Source organism: Chroicocephalus ridibundus, chromosome 3 (assembly GCF_963924245.1).
Source record: "Chroicocephalus ridibundus chromosome 3, bChrRid1.1, whole genome shotgun sequence".
Classification (NCBI taxonomy): domain Eukaryota; kingdom Metazoa; phylum Chordata; class Aves; order Charadriiformes; family Laridae; genus Chroicocephalus; species Chroicocephalus ridibundus.
This window is the reverse complement of record NC_086286.1, coordinates 73,192,459-73,212,188: the sequence shown is the minus strand read 5'-3', so window position 1 is coordinate 73,212,188 and position 19,730 is coordinate 73,192,459. Positions and strand designations below refer to the sequence as shown.

Here is a 19,730-nt window from a genome sequence, read left to right as displayed (position 1 = left end):
TTTCTACAAAACTCATTTGACTGATATTTATTAATACACCTGATACAACTGTCTTGAAACACAATGGGTTTCGTAACAGAAGGCATTGACAGATCAATTTTCTAAATAAGAATGCTGTTTATCCTCAAACAAAGGACAGAACACCTCTCTGAACCATGAATTAGATAACAGCATGATACAGCACTGTGGCTATTATTAAATGGAATGAACAACGTGCTTTGGAAACTTCCTTTTTATTTATCTAACAAATCAAAAATTCTATGTTGAACAGGTATTTTACACTTCTTTCTTTAAAAACATAAACCACTGTAAAATAGAAATTAAGCCAAAATGAAATTAGTGACTTGAAGGATATCAGAATTCTCTAGGAGCCAATTTACAATTAAAAAAATATTATTATGGAAAGTTGACTTTATCTCTCATTCTAAAATGCACAAAAAAACCCACAACTGTAAGTATAGACCATTTTTAACTGTAAATGTTATTTTCTTTTTTTTTAGCCATACGACTGCTCTTTATATTAGCAACCTACCATACATACTTCAGATAAGCTAATCATAAGAAATGTTAGTATGCCTGCTCTCAAATCTTTTTTTTTTAAATTCACTATTTAATACACTCTTTCTCATTCAGAAGAGAAAATGCTGCATTTGAAACATCAAGGATTGCAAACTATTAATTACCAGTGATAACTTTAAACAACCACAAAAAAACCCCAAACAACAACACTACGCATAAAAAATTGTAATTATCTTTTTCTACAGTAAAGTACTTCTTTTTATCATTTGGTAATCTTCCTGTTGTTTCCAACCTTTCTACCTCTAAATCAAACTCGGTGATCCATAAGGAGCCAAAAAGAGAAATAATTAGAACCCTTGTTGCTTGAATAGGGGGGATTAGCGAGGGTAGGGAGCAGGGCAAAAAATGGCAGAGGCCTCATGGAGCAACTTGTCCCACCTGGTTCAGTTAGCCTTAATCTGGGATTCCTACGTAAAGCGTGCTTCACTCCTATTGCTTATCTTATAAAAAAATGTTTCTATAAATATATTATATCTTTTATCTTATAGAAAAAGTTCCCATAAACACATTAGCAACAAAAGGCGGGCTAAGGAGAATCTCCATCCTTTATTGGATACGGGGGGAAACACAGTGACAAAGGATGAGGAAAAGGCTGTAGTATTTAATGCCTTCTTTGCCTCAGTCTTTAGTAGTAAGACCAGTTGTTCAGCCCCCTGAGCTGGACGACAGGGACGAGGAGCAGAATGAAACCCCCATAATCCAAACAGAAATGGTTAGTGACCTGCTACACCACTCAGACACACACACAAGTCTACGGGGACGGATGGGATCCACCCAAGAGTATTGAGGGAGCAGGCGGAAGTGCTCACCAAGCCACCTTCCATCATTTACCAGCAGTCCTGGCTAACGGAGCAAGTCCCAGTTGACTGGAGGGTTAGCAAATGTAACACCCATCTACAAGAAGGGCATGAATGAGGATCGGGGGAATTACAGGCCTGTCAGTCTGACCTCAGTGCCAGGGAAGGTTACGGAGCAGATCAAATGAGTGCCATCACGTGGCATATACAGGACAACCAGGTGATCAGGCGCAGTCAGCATGGATTCATGAAAGGCAGGTCCTGCTTGACTAACTTGACCTCCTTCTATGATAAGGGGACCCCCTTAGTGGATGAGTGAAAGGCTGTGGATGTTGCCTCCCTACACTTCAGCAAAACCTTTGACACCATTTCCCACATCGTTCTCCTGGAGAAACTGGCTGCTCATGGCTTGGACAGGTGTACTCTTCTCTGGGTAAAAAACTCTCTGGATGACCGGGCCCAAAGAGTTGTGGTGAATGGAGTTAAATCCAGTGGATGGGTGGTCACAGGCTTGGGGAAGAGACAAGGCTTGGGTGAGACATAGTAGTGTTACATTAATGGTTAGATTTGATGATCTTAACTTGATGATGGAGTTGGGACCAAGAAGTCGTCATGCATTTCTCACTATATTCTCTTCAGCCATTTTGCTACCATTTTTTGATGGCATCATCTCCTCCACCAGGCTACTCATCTAGAGCACTTCTGACAGTCTGAATCTTACACACATTGTTAGAATGGTCTATAAAGAAATCCCACGTCAAAGAAAAGTATTATTATTGTTGGATTTGAGCTGTGAATGGAGACAATAATTGCTGGACAATGTTGGCTTCTCATCATAGCTAGGTAATCCCATGTGCAATTCCACCTTGACTACTCAAAGTATCTGTTATGTCATCAGTACACTTGTCATAACAATCTAAGATCAGAATTTTCATATCAGGAACTTCTCTATGTATTGATCATCACAAATACTCAAGCTATTTTTGGCAGCAACATCATTAAGAACGAACATATTTTCCTTCCAGTTGCATATAAACTAGCAAAGGGCAAAATCCTTTTTGCTAACGGCATCTTTAAAGTGGGCACACATAATCTTTAAAGAAGTGCATTCATCAAACGATGCAGGAAGAAGGGAAGCAGGCCCTTCCTTCTCCTTGCCTTTCAGCCTAATTAGGGGGTGTATTCCTGTATTTCTCATTTACTACTCCTTTCGATCAGCTCTATACTGATTGGTGTTTTTAAAATTTCTCAGTTCATTACCCGATACACCTGAACCTTTGAAGATTAAGAGCTCATTAAATGGCAGAAAGTCCCTATGAGATTTTGTTCAGCCAGAGAACTAAGCCTCATCTAGAGAAGGAATACACCGTGACATTTGAGTTTTATGGCCAAGACCTGAAATTCCTCAGGTTCTGTCCCTTTGGCCCTACATGGCAGAGCTGTTTCAGAGACAAAGTTAGGTGGAAACAGAGAACTCAACTGCAAGGTCATCTGCACAACCAGAGCTACCAAAAAAAACCTAGTTGAACCTGAACGGTCGTAGCATACCCAAGTTTGGGAAGTCTGCAACACATGGTGGAGATCAATTTAGAAGTCCAGACACTAATAGATTAGATGACTCTCTAAATGGAAGTCTCTGAGAAATAGGTTTATTGGAACCTTAAGAAAACTAATATATTTCCACAAAGCATTTATGTTGCAATGACAACAACAGGAAGAGCAAGCGGCTATTTTAGGAACTTCATATCCCTAATGAGTAATGCCTATTTTACTACTATAGCAAATTTCAGTTTCTTACCATCCTATTGCCTGTTAAAGCTAGATACCAATGATTTGGTTTTCAATGGTTATGGGTTTTTTTAAGGAGAAACAAAAATAAAAGCAAACTAGAAAGTATTCATTCTGGGAAAGAGGATAGACAGAGTCCATTAACATTTAACATACATATTGTATGTTATTTTACTCATCTGAATCCACATCACAGCAGTATCATTGCTGCTAGCAGAAAGTAAACTTCAAGTAAGATTTGTGTTACTGTTTATAATTAAACGCTGCAACTGCATAGTGGTTTATCAGATATTTTTCTTTCTCTCTTATCCTGAAAATGATAACAACCCAAACTAATTTGATTTTTCCATATTTGCAAATTTTATAACAGACTAAAATCCCGAGGGATTCCATAGCAGATGGATGACTGTGTTATTCTAATTACAACTACCTACGGGTTTAGAAAGCTGTCATTTTTTAAGATAATCAATTTCTCATTTCAAGAAAAATGATAAACACTGAATATCTATGCATTGTACTGAATCCACCTTCATGAAAATCATGGCTTCTCTTCATTAAAATTAAACAACTGTTAGAAACTGGTTTTCAGTTCCTCACACCCAAATTTATTCAAGGGAATAAATGCACTTGCCAAGTGCATGTCTGGCTTACTTAGACGTGCAGCTAGAAAGATGCATCTGGAATACAGTTTACCTTCTAAAAACTCATTAGCTTTACCTAATTCAGAAAAATATCTCTACTGTAACAGCAGTTTTAGGATTTAGTTTAGATAGCACGTACACATACATATATGGAAAAGATACTGTGAAATAACATGGCATTCAATAATTAATTGTTCTCCTTGGAGAAATTCCAACCCCTCATACACATTAGCAAAAAATCCTGGGAAACGTACACAAATCTGATCAATCGCTATTAAATCAGTGAGAGAATGAGAAACCTAATTTTAAGTAAATAAAGTCCCCAGCAGGACTAGGGAAGTGATTGTACCTCTGTACTCAGCACTGGTGAAGCCCCACCTCGAGTACTGTGTCCAGTTTTGGGCCCCTCAGTACAAGAGGGACATCGAGGTGCTGGAGCGTGTTCAGAGAAAGACAACGAAGCTGGTGAGGGGTTTAGAGCACCAGTCTTATGAAGAGCAGCTGAGGGAACTGATGTTGTTTACCTGGAGAAAAGGAGGCCGAGGGGAGACCTTATCACTCTCTACAACTACCTGAAAGGAGGTTGTAGAGAGGCGGGGGTCGGCCTCTTCTCCCAAGTAACAGGCGATAGAACAAGAGGAAAGGGCCTCAAGTTGCACTAGGGGAGGATGATACTGGATATTACGAAAAATTTCTTCACCGAAAGGGCTGTCAAACATTAGAACAGGCTGCCCAGGGAAGTGGTTGAGTCACTACCCCTGTAGATATTTAAGACATGTAGATATGGTGCTGAGGGACATGGTTTAGTAGTAATTTGGCAGTGTTAGGTTAATGGTTGGACTTGATGATCTGAAAGGTCTCTTCCAACCAAAACGATTCTATGATTCTATAAAGATTTGAGTCTGGTTTTTTTGTCCCTTCTGTAGAAACATAGGAAGACTTGGCTTCTTAAAGCACATTCCCTGTCTTCATTGGAATGCCACACTGTATGTTTCATGCTGTAAAAAAACCTGAAATGAGCGTAAATGTAGCTATGCAATCAAGCCCTTTTACTGTTCCAGAGTGGAGCATGATCATAGATTCAATTTTAGAGCCAGATTTTTGTTTTACTTTCACGTCGACCAGCACGAAATTATTGGTCTGAACTAGTTTCCCTGGGCAACACTCATTGCTACGCCTCTCTGAAAAAGGTGCTACGAAATTTTAGTAACTATTTTCCTATAAAACTTAAAAGAAACACTTGATGAAATACATGCTGCTTGCCTGAGCAACATTCTTTCCTGGACTGGAGAACTCTTCACAAAATGTCTCTGTGATAATGGTGTTGCTGAATGGGAAAAAAGTAGTAAGACACCACCAGCCCTTTGCCTACATTTTACGTCAGGTTTTTACCACCAGACTTCTGACTACCTCTGAGAAGGCTTCTTCTCACTCACATTTCCAAGCTTGTCTTCAGTAAAACACATGAAATATCAAGAGTATTTTTAGAAAATTGTTTGTCAGCCAACCCTTTAAATTTTGGAACTTTTATTTGAGAGCTGAACAGGAGAACTTATCCAGAATTAATGTCCAATAGTGCCTGTGTAAGAGTGAATGAAAAAAAAAATATTCAGAAATACAAAAAGGAGTGTAATACAGACTGGGTTAGTTTATCACAGAAAGAAAATCAGTCAAGCTCAAGAAAATCAAACTTTTACTATACTATCTTTTGTTTTGTTTCTGTATCTATTCTTTGGGATTTTCCATTCTAAAAAATTAATTTAATGTATGCAATTGTTACAGGATTTCCAAACCTGGTGTTTCTTCAAAGTTGGCATTAAATTTTAGATAAATAGTGTTACTGCCACTTCCACCTAATCAGTGGTTCATAGTGAAATTCCACATCAATGAAGTAGAAGATCCAGGTTCAACCTTCCTGAACGTGTTTGAAATCCTAGCTTTGAACAAAAGGTTGGGAAGAGTGGATTGAAACTAAGGTACTTGACACATAAGTAAACAGAGCATGGACCACTGCTTCCCTTCATTAGAGTTTTTCCACACTGGATGGAAGCACTTAGCTGCTACAATTAAGAAACAGCAAGATGCTGTCTTTGCTGGGCAAGACATCCACTTGGAGACTGCACAGTTAGATGTCTGTTCCTCCTCTAGTTAGTTTTTGCCACCTCCAAACCAAGCGGGTTTTCCTGGTTTTCTAACAGGAAACACTTAAGATAACCTTGAAAATTTATGTCTGCGGGCTATACTGTTCTCCAAAGAAATGCAAGATAGACATTCCCCATGACAGAAAAGAAAACTACACCTGGGCCTTCCATCCCACCAGAGAATGCGCGATACTTCGAACTGTGACCTAAAAAGAGTGGTGTACAGAGAGGAGCAGGAGGGGCATTCTAGGTTTCAAGTAAATCTTTTATGTCATGAAGACATTGTGTGGGCTTTTAACCATCAAAATCATTTGAATTGGGAAGTTTCAGAAACATGTAAATAGCAAGACTTATGAGTCCATGAAGAGATTTTTGTTACTCATTATGCCTCTGGAGTAGTTGAAAAGTAAATGACAAACTAATGCAGGACCAAAACAAAACAAAACAAACCCTTAAGGATCTTTTAAGGAAAAATAAAATAGTGACAGAAAGAACTGCCACTTCAGCAACTCTCTTCATTAAGCAAAGAGAGAGATCTCAAATAAAATTAAAGAGTTTTCCATTAGCAGCTTTCAGAACGTAAAGGCCACTACGTAAAGGAAAGAGATCCTCTAAATTACCAAACAGGTTTTATGCTTTGAAACTTCAAAGGCAAGCCTGAAGTCTCCGAGGACACTGTATTTGCATCCTATGGATGTGAGAATAAAATACCAGTATAAATAACAGACTGTCCTCAAAGCAGGCTTGGTTCTCCAGAATTAGTGGCAGAATAAGTACTCTAAATGACTGAACTACAACCTAAGAGAAAAGTCCTCGACAGATAGTAAAGAATGAAAGTGCATTTTCCAGCAGATATTAACAATGCTTCTAAATCTAATTTTGCAAATTCTTCAAAATATCAAAATGTATTACTTTGCACTCAGAATAAATTCACTTTATCGTTCATCCTCTATTCTTGGCTGTAAGTACGACACCTGTACAAAACTAACACTCAGATTACTCTGTCAACAATAGCAGTTCTTTAATATATATCCTTTAATGCAATATAAATTGCATAGCTTTGGGTTGATTATGTATTATGGGGCTTTCAAAAGGTGAGCCAGATTGCTTACACCATCGTAAATGTTTATGCCACCAGCTTTGCAAATCATTCTATAATAGGCGTGAACAAATACTTTGAATCATACCCTCACCTGTTCTGCATCTCCATCTTTCCATTACACATACAGAAATGTGAAAGCCTGTCACTAATAATCATCTGTACTGTTTACTCAAGCACATCATCTTTTGCTCCAAAACGAGCTATTTCCCTCCAGTTAAGTACTGAATTTCTGAGTTTTTAAAGAATATATTAAAGAACCCTAAAAATGCTACAGATACATTCAAAAGGGAAGTAATTTAAATATAAAGAGGCTGTATGGCAATAAATTATTAGGAAACTGACCTTTATAGTTTCCCATGCTGAAATAACAATCCGATCGGCTTTCCGAAAGATGTGACACGAACTTTTCAATTAATTCCGCCAAAACTGCAAAAAGTAAAAATCCATTAAAACATTGGAGGCAACGTACAATATGTGGAACTACATTACCTAACAAAATGACAATATGTGAGAAACTAAAGCTATTTGAATTGCTGCATGTTTACTCATGTTTTTATGGGGGAACAATTCAAAGCAAGCATTGCGCTTTTGCATTCCTAACACTATTCCTAACTTAAATTAAATTTTAATAGCTTAACTGAGAATATATTCAGTGTAAATGGAAAGAGAATCCTATATTATCTTTACATCCTCCATGGATTACTTCAGAATTTGTTACACGGTTTCAATATGAAATGAAAATTAGCTATAATTAAACCACAATATCTTACCATATTTGTCTATGTATGTAGACAGGAAAGAAAAAAAAAAAACCAAACCTGAAAAAAACCCCCACAACCACCCACACACAACAAAAACGCCACATCATCCCAAAATGATGCTAACAGGTCATTTACCTGGACCTGAGCTAAGCCTTTGACACTGTCCTGCGTGACATCCTGGTCTCCAAGCTGATAAAATATGGGTTTGATGGACTGACAATTCAGTGGATAAAGAACTGGCTTGATGGCTGCACCCAAAGAGTGGCTGTCAATGGGTCCATGTCCAAGTGGAGGCCAGTGACAAGTGGAGTCCCTCAAGGATCAGTGCTGGGACCGGTCTTGTTTAACATCTTCGTCAGCGACATGGACAGTGGCATAGAGAGCACCCTCAGCAAGTTTGCCGACGACACCAAGCTGCGTGGGGTGGCCGACACGCTGGTGGGAAGGGATGCCATCCAGAGGGACCTTGACAGGCTGGAGAGGTGGGCCCATGCCAACCTCATGAAGTTCAACAAGACCAAGTGCAAGGTCCTCCATCTGGGTCAGGGCAATGCCAAGCACCGATATAGGCTGGGCAGCGACTGGCTTGAGAGCAGCCCTGAAGAAAAGGACTTGGGGGTGCTGGTGGACGAGAGGCTCAACATGAGCCGTCAGTGTGCACTAGCGGCCCAGAAAGCCAGTTGTATCCTGGGCTGCATCAGGACAAGCGTGGCCAGCAGGTCGAGGGAGGCAATTCTCCCCCTCTACTCCACTCTCGTGAGACGCACCTGGAGTACTGCGTCCAATTCTGGAACCCCTACTACAAGAAAGATATGGATGTGCTGGAACGTGTCCAGAGAAGGGCCACAAGGATGATCAGAGGGCTGGAGCACCTCTCCTATGAGGACAGACTGAGAGAGTTGGGGTTGTTGAGAAAAGAAGGCTCCGGGGAGACCTTATAGAGGCCTACCAGTACCATAAGGGGGCCTACAAGAAAGCTGGTGAGAGACTTTTTAGGATGTCGGGTAATGGTAGGACTAGAGGGAATGGATTAAAACTAGAGATGGGACGATTCAGACTGGACATTAGGAAGGAGTTCTTCACCATGAGGGTGGTGAGACACTGGACCAGGTTGCCCAGAGCAGTGGTGGAAGCCCCATCCCTGGAAGTTTTTAAGGCCAGGCTGGATGGGGCTCTGAGCAACTTGATCTAGTGGGAGGCGTCCCTGCCCGTGCCCATCTCCCACCTTAACAGGATGTTCGCCAGGAAGGTAGGGAAACCTCTCAATGACTTATCATTAGGAAAAAACTGTTCCTGATTCCTCAGTTCTGCAAGTTTGGGGCTATGGCAACTGAGCACACTGACGCCTTACAGATGGAAACGAAGGATACCAGGAAGCCTTTACACATGCTGCATGGAGGGAGCCCATATTGAGATGAGCCATATTAAGAATTTCAGATAGCAACAATGAACATTTTTTACAAGTAAATACTATCCCCAAACAGGATTTAAAGAACAGTGATATAACATTCTTTTCACACTAAACCAAGCAAAGAAGTGTATTTAGAGAGTAATGAGTGCTGCTACCCATGAGATTTCCTGTTTTAAGAGGCCGCATGTCACCATGTCCTTGGCAGCAGCTCAATTTAATAGCACGGAAGCTTCAGCCCATAGTCACCCATTCCTGTGCATAACTCCATGCGTTCATAGGTAGTTTTGCTGGTTTTAGACAGAATAATTCCACTAAACCATTTAAGTGGATAGCTGTACAAACAGCTGTAGCAGCAGACGTAAGGCATAACAATCTGTGGTGAAGGTGGCGATGGAAAAAGCTAGAAAACTCTTGAACCAGCCTTGCTGACAGGAAAACTAACACAGGAGACTGCAGTGCAAGCTCTTTCACGTGTGAGGAGAAGGAAGATGGCAGAACCTCCACCCGCAGTCTGATGCTTGTTATGCCAAAAAAATAATGAAGAAAAAAGATATCATAAAGGCAATTAACTCTTCTTCCAATCATTTTAAGCTAACATGCTGACATTAAAACATTTTTTTTCTTGATTAGTTGTTTAAAACATTTACAGAAATTAATTTACATTGAATGAGTCCAGAAAAATTTTTAAAAGGTTGAGTTTTGGTAATACTATGTTGATGGGTAGGGCAAGGCAAAAAGAAGTTTCACTACAACACTTAAGCAAGGATTTACAGTTAGAGTAACCATTTCAAACAGTAACAAAATCAATTTTGCATTGCAAATGACTACTAAATCAAAACAAAAAAAAATTACATGTGTAATTTATATTCTTATGCATTTTTATGAAGAGAAGAAACTGCTAATTAAACATAATATAGCTATTTTTAATAATGGCTAATAAACCACATGGGGATAGCAAAAAGCAATTTATTTTATAGAAGAGCAACAGTTTATTCATTTTGTGAGAATAAACAATCTCACTAATCTTCACTAACTCGCTTACTGGAATTTGGTCCACAAACAATATAACAAATATTTGCGTGAAATGAGAAAAGGTGTGTATATCTGGAGCTCTAGATAGCAAGGAGCAGAAATTAAACTTAAAATTTGTAACGAACTAGATGTTTACTGTATGATTATTAGTATTGTGAGTACTTAAATATACCATACTATAATAACAAACAGGAACTATGTTTAAAAGACTAAAATACCACGTAATTCAGAAAAATTTAAAACCAAGTCAGAACATTGTACATTTCTTCCCTTTTTGTTGGAAGGCATCCACACGCTTGACCTAGCAGTCGAATATTTCAGTTCAGTGCTTGAGTTAATGGGAGAAGTGACAGCTCAACTGCTAAGCAATTTTTTGAAACTCAAGCACTAAATTGATTTCCACCATTTGAAAGTATTTATCTAAATGCCTACCAGGATCTTTGAAAAGCTTTTCATCAAGTTTGAGAGAAGAAGACACACACAAGAATTTATCAAAACAAATGTGGTTAATACATAAATAGAGGGTTTTCACGGGACATTGTCTCTTCCAAAAGAATGTCTATGTAAAATGACAAGTAGTTATTTTAATTTTTGCCTTTTAATACTAAATCATTTAGCTGCCATTTGGACACTCCCTGAAAATATCTATAAAGGTGGAAACTGGCTCAGTGATTTTTCATTGAACTGGAAAAGTGGGCAAAAGAAATTCAGGACAGTTCATTGTACAGTACAGTCAGTATTGTTGTAAAAGCCCACATTCTCATGCAAAAGTTATGTTCAGAGACAGAGACTAGTAGTGTTGTGGCCTACCAACTCAGTGAAAATGTTAATTTTCTTAAATTATGGTAGCTTGGCTGTATTAACATTGAAGTTTTTAAGAGACTGGCAATTACTTCATGCCAATTTAATGCACACATCCAAAATAAAGAGAATTTTAATTTAATAGTGTGTAATCACATAAAAAAATAAATGAAAGAGTTTTGAAATTCCCTAAATGATTGCAGTATTCTCATAAAATACCTGAATTCTTGCAGGATTTTTTTTTTCCTTGAAGAACTAATGTACAAAGGGAAGGTAATCAAAACGCGTTCTAAACTGCATAAGAACAGTGATTAAAAAAATTCATATGATTAAAACTGTTTTAAGTGGTAACCACCATGAGAGGTTATCTAATTCCTGCTCTCAAAGTTTTAAGTCAAAAAGGTCAAAAACTGCAAAAGCATCAGATTTTTTTAGATCCTCTAATGCAACTAGTGTTACTGGATCATACTCTATACCAACTCACAGATGCTTCAGAGGAGTTTAAAAGAAAAAAAACTTCCTTAAGTTTCCACGCTTGACTTGTGTTAGAAGTTAAAAATTCAAGAGTGAAAACCTTGGACAGCTGACTTCTTTGTAAGAGTAATGTCAGAAATTTTCAACTCCACCACCCATACTTCAGTTTAATAAATCTGTGAAAAACACAGTTGGCAATTCCATACTTCATGGCAACGATAAGGAGGACTTTTTTGAATTTCTAAGATAATGAGTCTTTCAATTATTGTACCTTGAAATGGCAAAGGAACAACCTGCATTTTCTTTGAAAAGAAGAAAACAAGATAATAAAAATTCTGACAGTGCTTCCATTAGATATGAAGGTTGCATATCTTATACTAATATACAAGTATCTTCCTTATTAATGGAAAGAACAGCCTTTCAAATCCTAATCAAATGTCATAATCTTCACACACGGGCATGCACACTCACGTGCACTTACACTGCTTACAGGATATTCCTTTGGAAGTTGCTCCAAACTGGCTTGAGGGATGGAAGAAAAAAGTTTTGATTTGCAATTGTTCTTCCTGCATAAGATGAAAGACCCGCTGTTCCACCCTAATTCTGAAACAAGCCTCTTTGAAAAATCAAATAAGGATATAAAAAGGTAAACATCTTCTCTGTATCATTCTTAAAACCTCTTTTGCAAATGCAATATTTTTAAATTGGTCATACTAAAAAATGAATGCAGACCACAGGCAGAATCTAGATCTAATTGAGTGATCTTCAAGGCAGAAGATTTGGTCCATATTTACAAAAAAAAAAAAAAAATATTCAAACTGAGCTTAGAAAATCTGTGCTCTTCTCACAGCGAAGAATAAGCTCCTCTGAGGATTAATTCAGAAGACTACTATGCAAGACTAAAGTTAGTCAAATCTTCTTTAGCTGGACCTAATGAAGACTGAAATTTAAATAATTTTCTCCTTAAAAAAAGGAGCAACATGCTAGTAATGACTCTAACAATGTCATATTTCATTGCCTTTGAATCCAGATCTTTTTCATCAAAAACTGAAGTCCCTATTATCTTTACTTATATATATCTTACTATATATACAGACCAAGTGATGACAACTGAGATACCTTCCTTGTTGAGATTCTAATAGCTGTAAAGTGTCCTTTGATATAAGCTACATTTCCAATGCCTCATTAGGTTATTTTGATAAACTGCCCAAGTTTAGCATTTTGTTATCCTGAATAAAAAAACCCCACAACCATACACAACAGTCATACCTACTTAAAATATCCACCTTTTTGGTTCTTCATCCTATGGGGAAAGTTCTACAGTTACTTTTAACTTTTTGCAGCAATCGCTAAAGGCTGCAGCACACAAATCACAGAATCACAGAATGGTTTGGGTTGGAAGGGACCTTAAAGATCATCTAGTTCCAACCCCCCTGCCATGGGCAGGGACACCTCCCACTGGACCGGGCTGCTCAAAGCCCCATCCAGCCTGGCCTTGAACACTTCCAGCGATGGGGCATCCACAACTTCTCTGGGCAACCTGTTCCAGTGCCTCACCACCCTCACAGTAAAGAGTTTCTTCCTGACATCTAATCTAAATCTACCCTCTTTCAGTTTGAAGCATTACACTCCCTGATAAAGAGTCCCTCCCCATCGTTCCTGTAGGCCCCCTTTAGGTACTGGAAGGCTGCTGTAAGATCTCCTCAGAGCTTTCTCTTCTCCAGGCTGAACAACCCCAACTCTCTCAGCCTGTCCTCATAGCATAGGTCCTCCAGCCCTCTGATCATCTTCATGGCCCTCCGCTGGCCCCGTTCCAACGGGTCCATGTCCTTCTTGTGTTGAGGACTCCAGAGCTGGACACGGTACTCCAGGCGGGGTCTCACCAGAGCAGAGCAGAGGGGCAGAATCACCTCCCTCGACCTGCTGGCCACACTTCTCCTGATGCAGCCCAGGATACGGTTGGCTCTCTGGGCTGCAAGTGCGGACTGCCTGCTCATGTTGAGCTTCTCATACACCAGCACCCCGAAGTCCTTTTCAGGGCTGCTCTCAAGCCCTTCTCCACCCAACCTGTATTTGTGCCTGGGATTGCCACGACCCAGGTGCAGGACCTTACACTTGGCCTGGCTGAACTTCATGAGGTTTGCCCAGGCCCACTTCTCAAGTCAAAGTCCCTCTGGAGGGCATCCCTTCCCTCCAGTGTGTCGACCGTGCCACACAGCTTGGTGTCATTGGCAAACTTGCTGAGGGTGCACTCAATCCCACTCTCTATGTCACCAACAAAGATGTTAAACAGCACTGGTCCCAGTACTGATGCCTGGGGAGCGCCACTCGTCACTGGTTTCCATGTGGACATTGAGCCATTGACTGCAACCCTTTGTGTGCGGCCATCTAGCCACTTCCTTATCCACAGAGTGGTCCATCCATCAAATCCATGCTTTTCCAATTTAGAGACCAGGATGTTGTGTGGGACAGTGTCAAACGCTTTGCACAAGTCCAGGTAGATGACATCGGTTGCTCTCCCCTTATCTACCAGTGCTGTGGCAACATCATAGAAGGCCACCAAATTTGTCAGGCACGATTTGCCTTTGGTGAAGCCATGTTGGCTATCACCAATCACCTCCTTATTTTCCATGTGCCTTAGCAGAGTTTCCAGGAGGATCTGCTCCATGATCTTGCCAGGCACAGAGGTGAGACTGACCAGTCTGTAGTTCCCTGGGTCATCCTTTTTTCCCTTTTTGAAAATGGGGGTTATGTTTCCCCTTTTCCAATCAGCAGGAACTTCACCAGACGGCCGTGACTTTTCAAATATAATGGAAACTGGCTTGGCGACTACATCTGCCAGCTCCTTCAGGACCCATGGATGGATTTCATCTGGTCCCATGGACTTATGCACCTTCAGGTTCCTCAGATGGTCATGAACCTGATCTTCTCCTACAGTGGGCAGTTCTTCATTTTCATAGACCCTGCCTTTGCATTCTGCAATTTGGGTGGTGTGGTTGGAGCCCTTGACGGTGAAGACTGAGGTGAAAATGTCACAAACAATGACACTGTCTCAAAGGATCATAGTATTTTTCATCAGCATGTTTTGGCAGAGCTACCCCAGATGATGCAGAGTTCACAAAGCATTAATGGATTCCAGAACACGGTGTTGATCACAACCACTCTGCTTTCATCAACCATTTAACTTGTAAAAAATGAAGACAAATCCTATGTTTTCCAGTAAGATCTCATATGCAATTTCAAGAGCTGCTATGTTTTTTGTATCTTTGAAGTCATTAATAGTTGATGAGACTAGAAGAACAACTTCCTCAAGATGAAAATTACCTTAAAAAAGAAATATGCCTCCCACATGTTTTTTTTTGTTTGGTTGTGTTTTTTTTAAGAACAAACAGTTTGGAGGTAAATTAGGCCCTAAAGAATACTGGTGATCTAAGTCTGGATTCCTGATGGAGATATTGCATGGAAACTCTGCATGACTCCATGGAGCAAGTAATTTTAGCTGAGTTTACTATCCCTATCCATACCCACATATGGATATAAAGCTTGAGGAGAATGATTAGGATTTGGGGACTGAATAGCTCTCATTATGAAGGGAAGAATGTTAGCATGTAATTATATGATCTCTGCAACACCCTTAATTTCTCTTATTTAGGGTTTAAAGTCTCCCAAGAGAGGAGAGAATTAAGGATGTTGAATCTGCCCAGACAGGAAAGAGGTCAGCTGCTGATACAACACTAACTGGGAACAGATGAAAAAGGAGTTGCTGAGGTTGAAAACACCAGAAATCCCTTCTGCCATACCTGAAGAACAAGAAGGGGGAGACAATTGAAGAAGGCATGGATGAAATAGTCAAGCCGAGATACGGGTTCAAAAAAAATAACTCCCAATCACATAAACAATTTGGATATGCAATATACTAAGCCTAGATTCACACAGACTACTAATTTTCTACATAAATCTAAGCTATTTCTCAGAGGAGTTGTTTTGCCTGTTTCTTTTCCTGCCAAATCTTGGATGCCAATACATAGAAAGCTCTTATTTAGACGAGCTAAAGACGCTTCAGGGAGGCCACAAGTATTGCAAGGAGCAGTCCAAAAGAGGCCAAGACTTAACCTGACCAAGGCCTCTATCCATGCTTCTCTAGCTGATCTAAGTGACCCAGACATATGCAAAGCCGCTCCACAACAAGCAGCTATATCCCTAGCATCCACAAATCTGTGGCACCTTTAAAGAAGGTGCCGCTGGAAGATGACTGTAAGTGATGGAAGTGAAATGACTGGAAGAATGCCTTTGTCTTAGCTTATGGTGCTTAGAATAACAGAATGTAGAAGCCAGTTGTCTAGAATACAATTTGCTTTCAGATGACCAAAAAAAATCCCACGCTTTCAGTCCTGCCACACTGAAAGACATACAAGCCTGAGGAAGGTTTGTATCTCCTTTTGTGGTTCAATAAAGCCATTCAAAACTGGATCTTGATGTTTGATCACAGAAATTACTTAAAGGCTACAGTCAGAGGTGAAAACGCCAATCTAGGGATGAAGACGGACATTCCAGAAGTAATGCGCTACCATAACACAAAAACATTGACCAAGTCAATGTGAGGCAATCAACACCAGAAGACTGAATTAGAGATATGATACTATACGCTTTGCTCAAGAATTTTCTGATGGAATTCAAACATGTTCTATAGATTCAGCGTGTGGTAATCCTGACACCAGATCACAAAATATTTTAAAAATCAATACATGCTACACTATACAGTCATTGAATCCTATGTTGTCTTTACTGATTATGTTCTGGTTCAACTACTGTTAGTCTCCCTTAGAAAGGGCCCAGTACAGGAAGCATAAGTATGTATCTTTGTTCTGGAATCCTTCAGTTTGCTCCATCTGTAACTAAAGAGAAAGTTTTGATTTCTTGGGATCTGGACTGAAGCCACTCATTGCTCTGAAATTTGGGAGAACTTCACATGCTGCAAAAGATACATAGCAGCACAGCTGTCCCTCATAAAATACTTTCAATGAACATGATGTTGTCTCAAACCACACAGCTAGCAGATATTTTGCTGCTTCTGGAATATCTCCAAGTAAATACACAACATTTAAACCACTTTGCATCCACCCTAAATTACCAGTACTTATACTGAGTTTATAATACTACTATCCTTTCGTAAAGCGTTTTTATTAGCGTTTCATTCTGTTTCTATTTTCATACTTTACTTTTCTGTGTGGTTTGTGAAAGCACTTGCAGAAGTCCCTGTGAGGCTTAACAACAATTCCACAGATATTTTCTTGCTGACTTTTGCTCACAGTTCCATGTCAGCTGGAAACAGTTATCCAAAAGCAAGCATAATTTTTTGCTTTGGGTTAACAAATCTTAATGACTCTCTTTAATTCCTCATTCTAGCTTCTGGTACGTGCAACAAAGTTACAGAAAATGATGTATACAGGCTTTGAGGCTGTGTATGGATAACTACAAAGCACAAAAGGAAAGACTTTTCTTCTTCTTTGTAAGCCACCTGCTTTAAATCTATGTTCTGGTTTTTGTTTGGTTTGGGTTTTTTTTTCCAACAAATAATTCCTTTTAGATACAAGAAGACAGACTAAAAATTTTTAACAAAAATTTCATATAATCCAAGAAGAGATCAGTCAGGAAAATATGATGCATTCAAATAAAATTGATTTTACAAAGATTAAATTATTTCTGCTTCACAATATATAACATCAAAAAAACTCACTGAACTACTAGGTCAGAGTCATACAAGAAAAGTTAACATACAAGTTTGCTAGAAACATCTAGGGGTTTTTTTATTGCTACTCTTCAATTTGTTTTTCTTATACTAGCAGAAGCTCATATAAAATACTTTCAGTTGTTCCTGAATGGTTATGAATCTGTTTGTTCATCTGTTTCACAAAGCTGCCTGAATACATGCATTTGTGTACAGTATAATGTATATTGTAAATGCATATATGCATTACACACAAATACATATGTATTCTGTCTATACACACATTCTTCCAAGCAGAAGGTGAAAGCTCTGACTAATTTACAGTCACCTAAGACTACAGACTCAAGCTTGTTTCAAACAAGTAATAAGAACAGAACGCTCAGTATTTAGAAACATTCAATAATTATTGACCTTAACCACATTAACAAAAAACAGATTTCTTATTAACTGTTTTAATATTTAATCAATCCCTGTAACTTCTATACAGGGTAAAAACACAAATGCTGGGTTACTTTGATCCCATATAGAAGACACTTCATCTGTCTTCACTGCCAGTTTTATCAACTGGTTACCTAAAGAATTTGAAGGGAAAACTTTTGTCATATGTAAACAAAAAGTTAGACTATGTACTGACCATCTCACCATAATCAGAATTCTTACAGAAATGGAAGTCAGCAATTCCTGAAAACACCCAGCTTCTTTATTGCTACACAAGTTTCTATATTACAAGTGAATTATTACGTGTCCTTTCTAATAATTTGTGTCATATGGGTGATGACTGGTTTTGTTTTGGCTGGTTTTATTGTTTTAACAGATCTATACCAATGCTCCTGCATGAGCACACCCTTCACTAGAAAATACATATGAAAATGAAGAAAAACCTGAATGAGTGGGTTCTTTGATGTTTCGTACGGCTTAATTCTGAAAATTTTTACCGTAATTGGTCATTAAAATAATTTCCAAACCCATCTTAAAGTCATTCACCATCAGATCTCTGGGAAACGTTTGGTTTCTCTCAGGCTCTCTTTTCCATTTTCTCAGCATCTGAGTAATGCACCCTTTAGAGGTCTGAAACAAAGACTTATATTTGAGCTCTTTCTGTGTCAAAGTTCACTGAAAACAGCCAACACAAAGGGATAATGTCCATAAAGAGAGAAAAATAGGACATAAGGCATAAACCTTGTTTCCTCAGGAAAATCCCGCTGAAATAGTTTTCATAATCAACACAAAATTATTGACTACTTGTTTAGATAATGGAATCCTCAATGAAACTTTAAAGAATGATCACTTACAAGTAGCATTCTGTTGCTTGCTTTGTTAAACTCGTAAATCATACTCACTTGTTCCACTGATGATATCCGGTCTGGCTTTCATGACTTTGCAGAACTGTTTTCTACAACTTTCTCTCCACCCAGTTTGCTTCTCTGGACTTTTTAAGAGTGATAAGAGCTTGTCAAGATCTTTATCTAGAAGAAATGAAAAAAGAGTCTTATTCTATGATGATAATCTTGGATCTTTTTGAGTTTTTTTTTATTATTTTTATTTTTTCTTTCTTTTAGACTTAGTTCATAAGTAAGAAGAAGCTATTAGTTAGAGAGTACTGTAGAAAGAAGTAGATGCATTCAGAAACTAGAAACCATTTCAATGAAGAACAGGGAAGTCAGACCCAGCTGAGAGCCCTGTCATTGCCCAGTATTTTTGACAGACCTCATACCTTAGGAAGAAAAGAGTAAATAAACATCCCTTATCCTACGACAATTAAACCAGCAGTCCTAAAGCTGACAACATTCTGCTTTACACAGAACAGATGTATTCATTCTAGTCACTGCTGGGTTTTGAACACTTAAGACATCACTGAGGCACATTTTATAACTCCTCTAAAGTTATTACTCCTGTGTCCTGAAATTACAAGAATTGGAAAGACATTTTAAAGAAAGCAGTTTGGTATTTCCATGTGTTTTCACCACTGAGAATCTAAAGTGGAAGACAGGCAAAGATCCTCAACCAAATATCATTGGTTTAATAATAAAACCGTGAGGTAGCAGCACTGTTTTGTAGAACATGAAATAACGGTGTTCCATAGAAAATTTCAGCTTCTTTCTTCCTTCAGATGCTTCTACTATAGGCAGATACTATGGCATATATGTGTATGCCTTCAGGTTGCTAGGCATACCTATCACGTAAATGTTGCGAAAATACATTGGGCTGCCCATTCTTTGAGAATTCTTATATTAGCTTTGCTGATAATCTCCAGTGTTTCCCAACTTTAGCACAAAGACTTAAAATCAGGACAAAAGGTTACACTAAAAGCATACTTTTGCTGTCGCTGAAATGTCACCTTGCAAGTTTTCTATTAATATTTAGAGAAAGTTAGAATTTTAAATTGAGTTTTCTTAAGAATCTGGGTGCACCCAAGATGCTCCAGCCCAGGGCCACAGGCTGCTTGTTGGCGCTGTTAGAGGCTGCAACAATACA

The 19,730-nt window shown here is 38.8% G+C and overlaps 1 protein-coding gene across 4 annotated transcripts in view; it reads right to left on the bottom strand.

The window, feature by feature from the left end:
- TBC1D32 (TBC1 domain family member 32) overlaps window positions 1–19,730 on the bottom strand; it is an 86,970-nt gene that overhangs the window by 11,099 nt on the left and 56,141 nt on the right. For all 4 annotated transcript variants that reach the window (XM_063329698.1, XM_063329700.1, XM_063329702.1 and 1 more), the window contains exons 27-28: window positions 18,596–18,721; window positions 7,391–7,474 (exon numbers count right to left, since the gene is read on the bottom strand). In XM_063329698.1, the coding sequence (XP_063185768.1) occupies window positions 7,391–7,474; window positions 18,596–18,721 (210 nt within the window). The remainder of the gene's footprint in view (window positions 1–7,390; window positions 7,475–18,595; window positions 18,722–19,730) is intronic.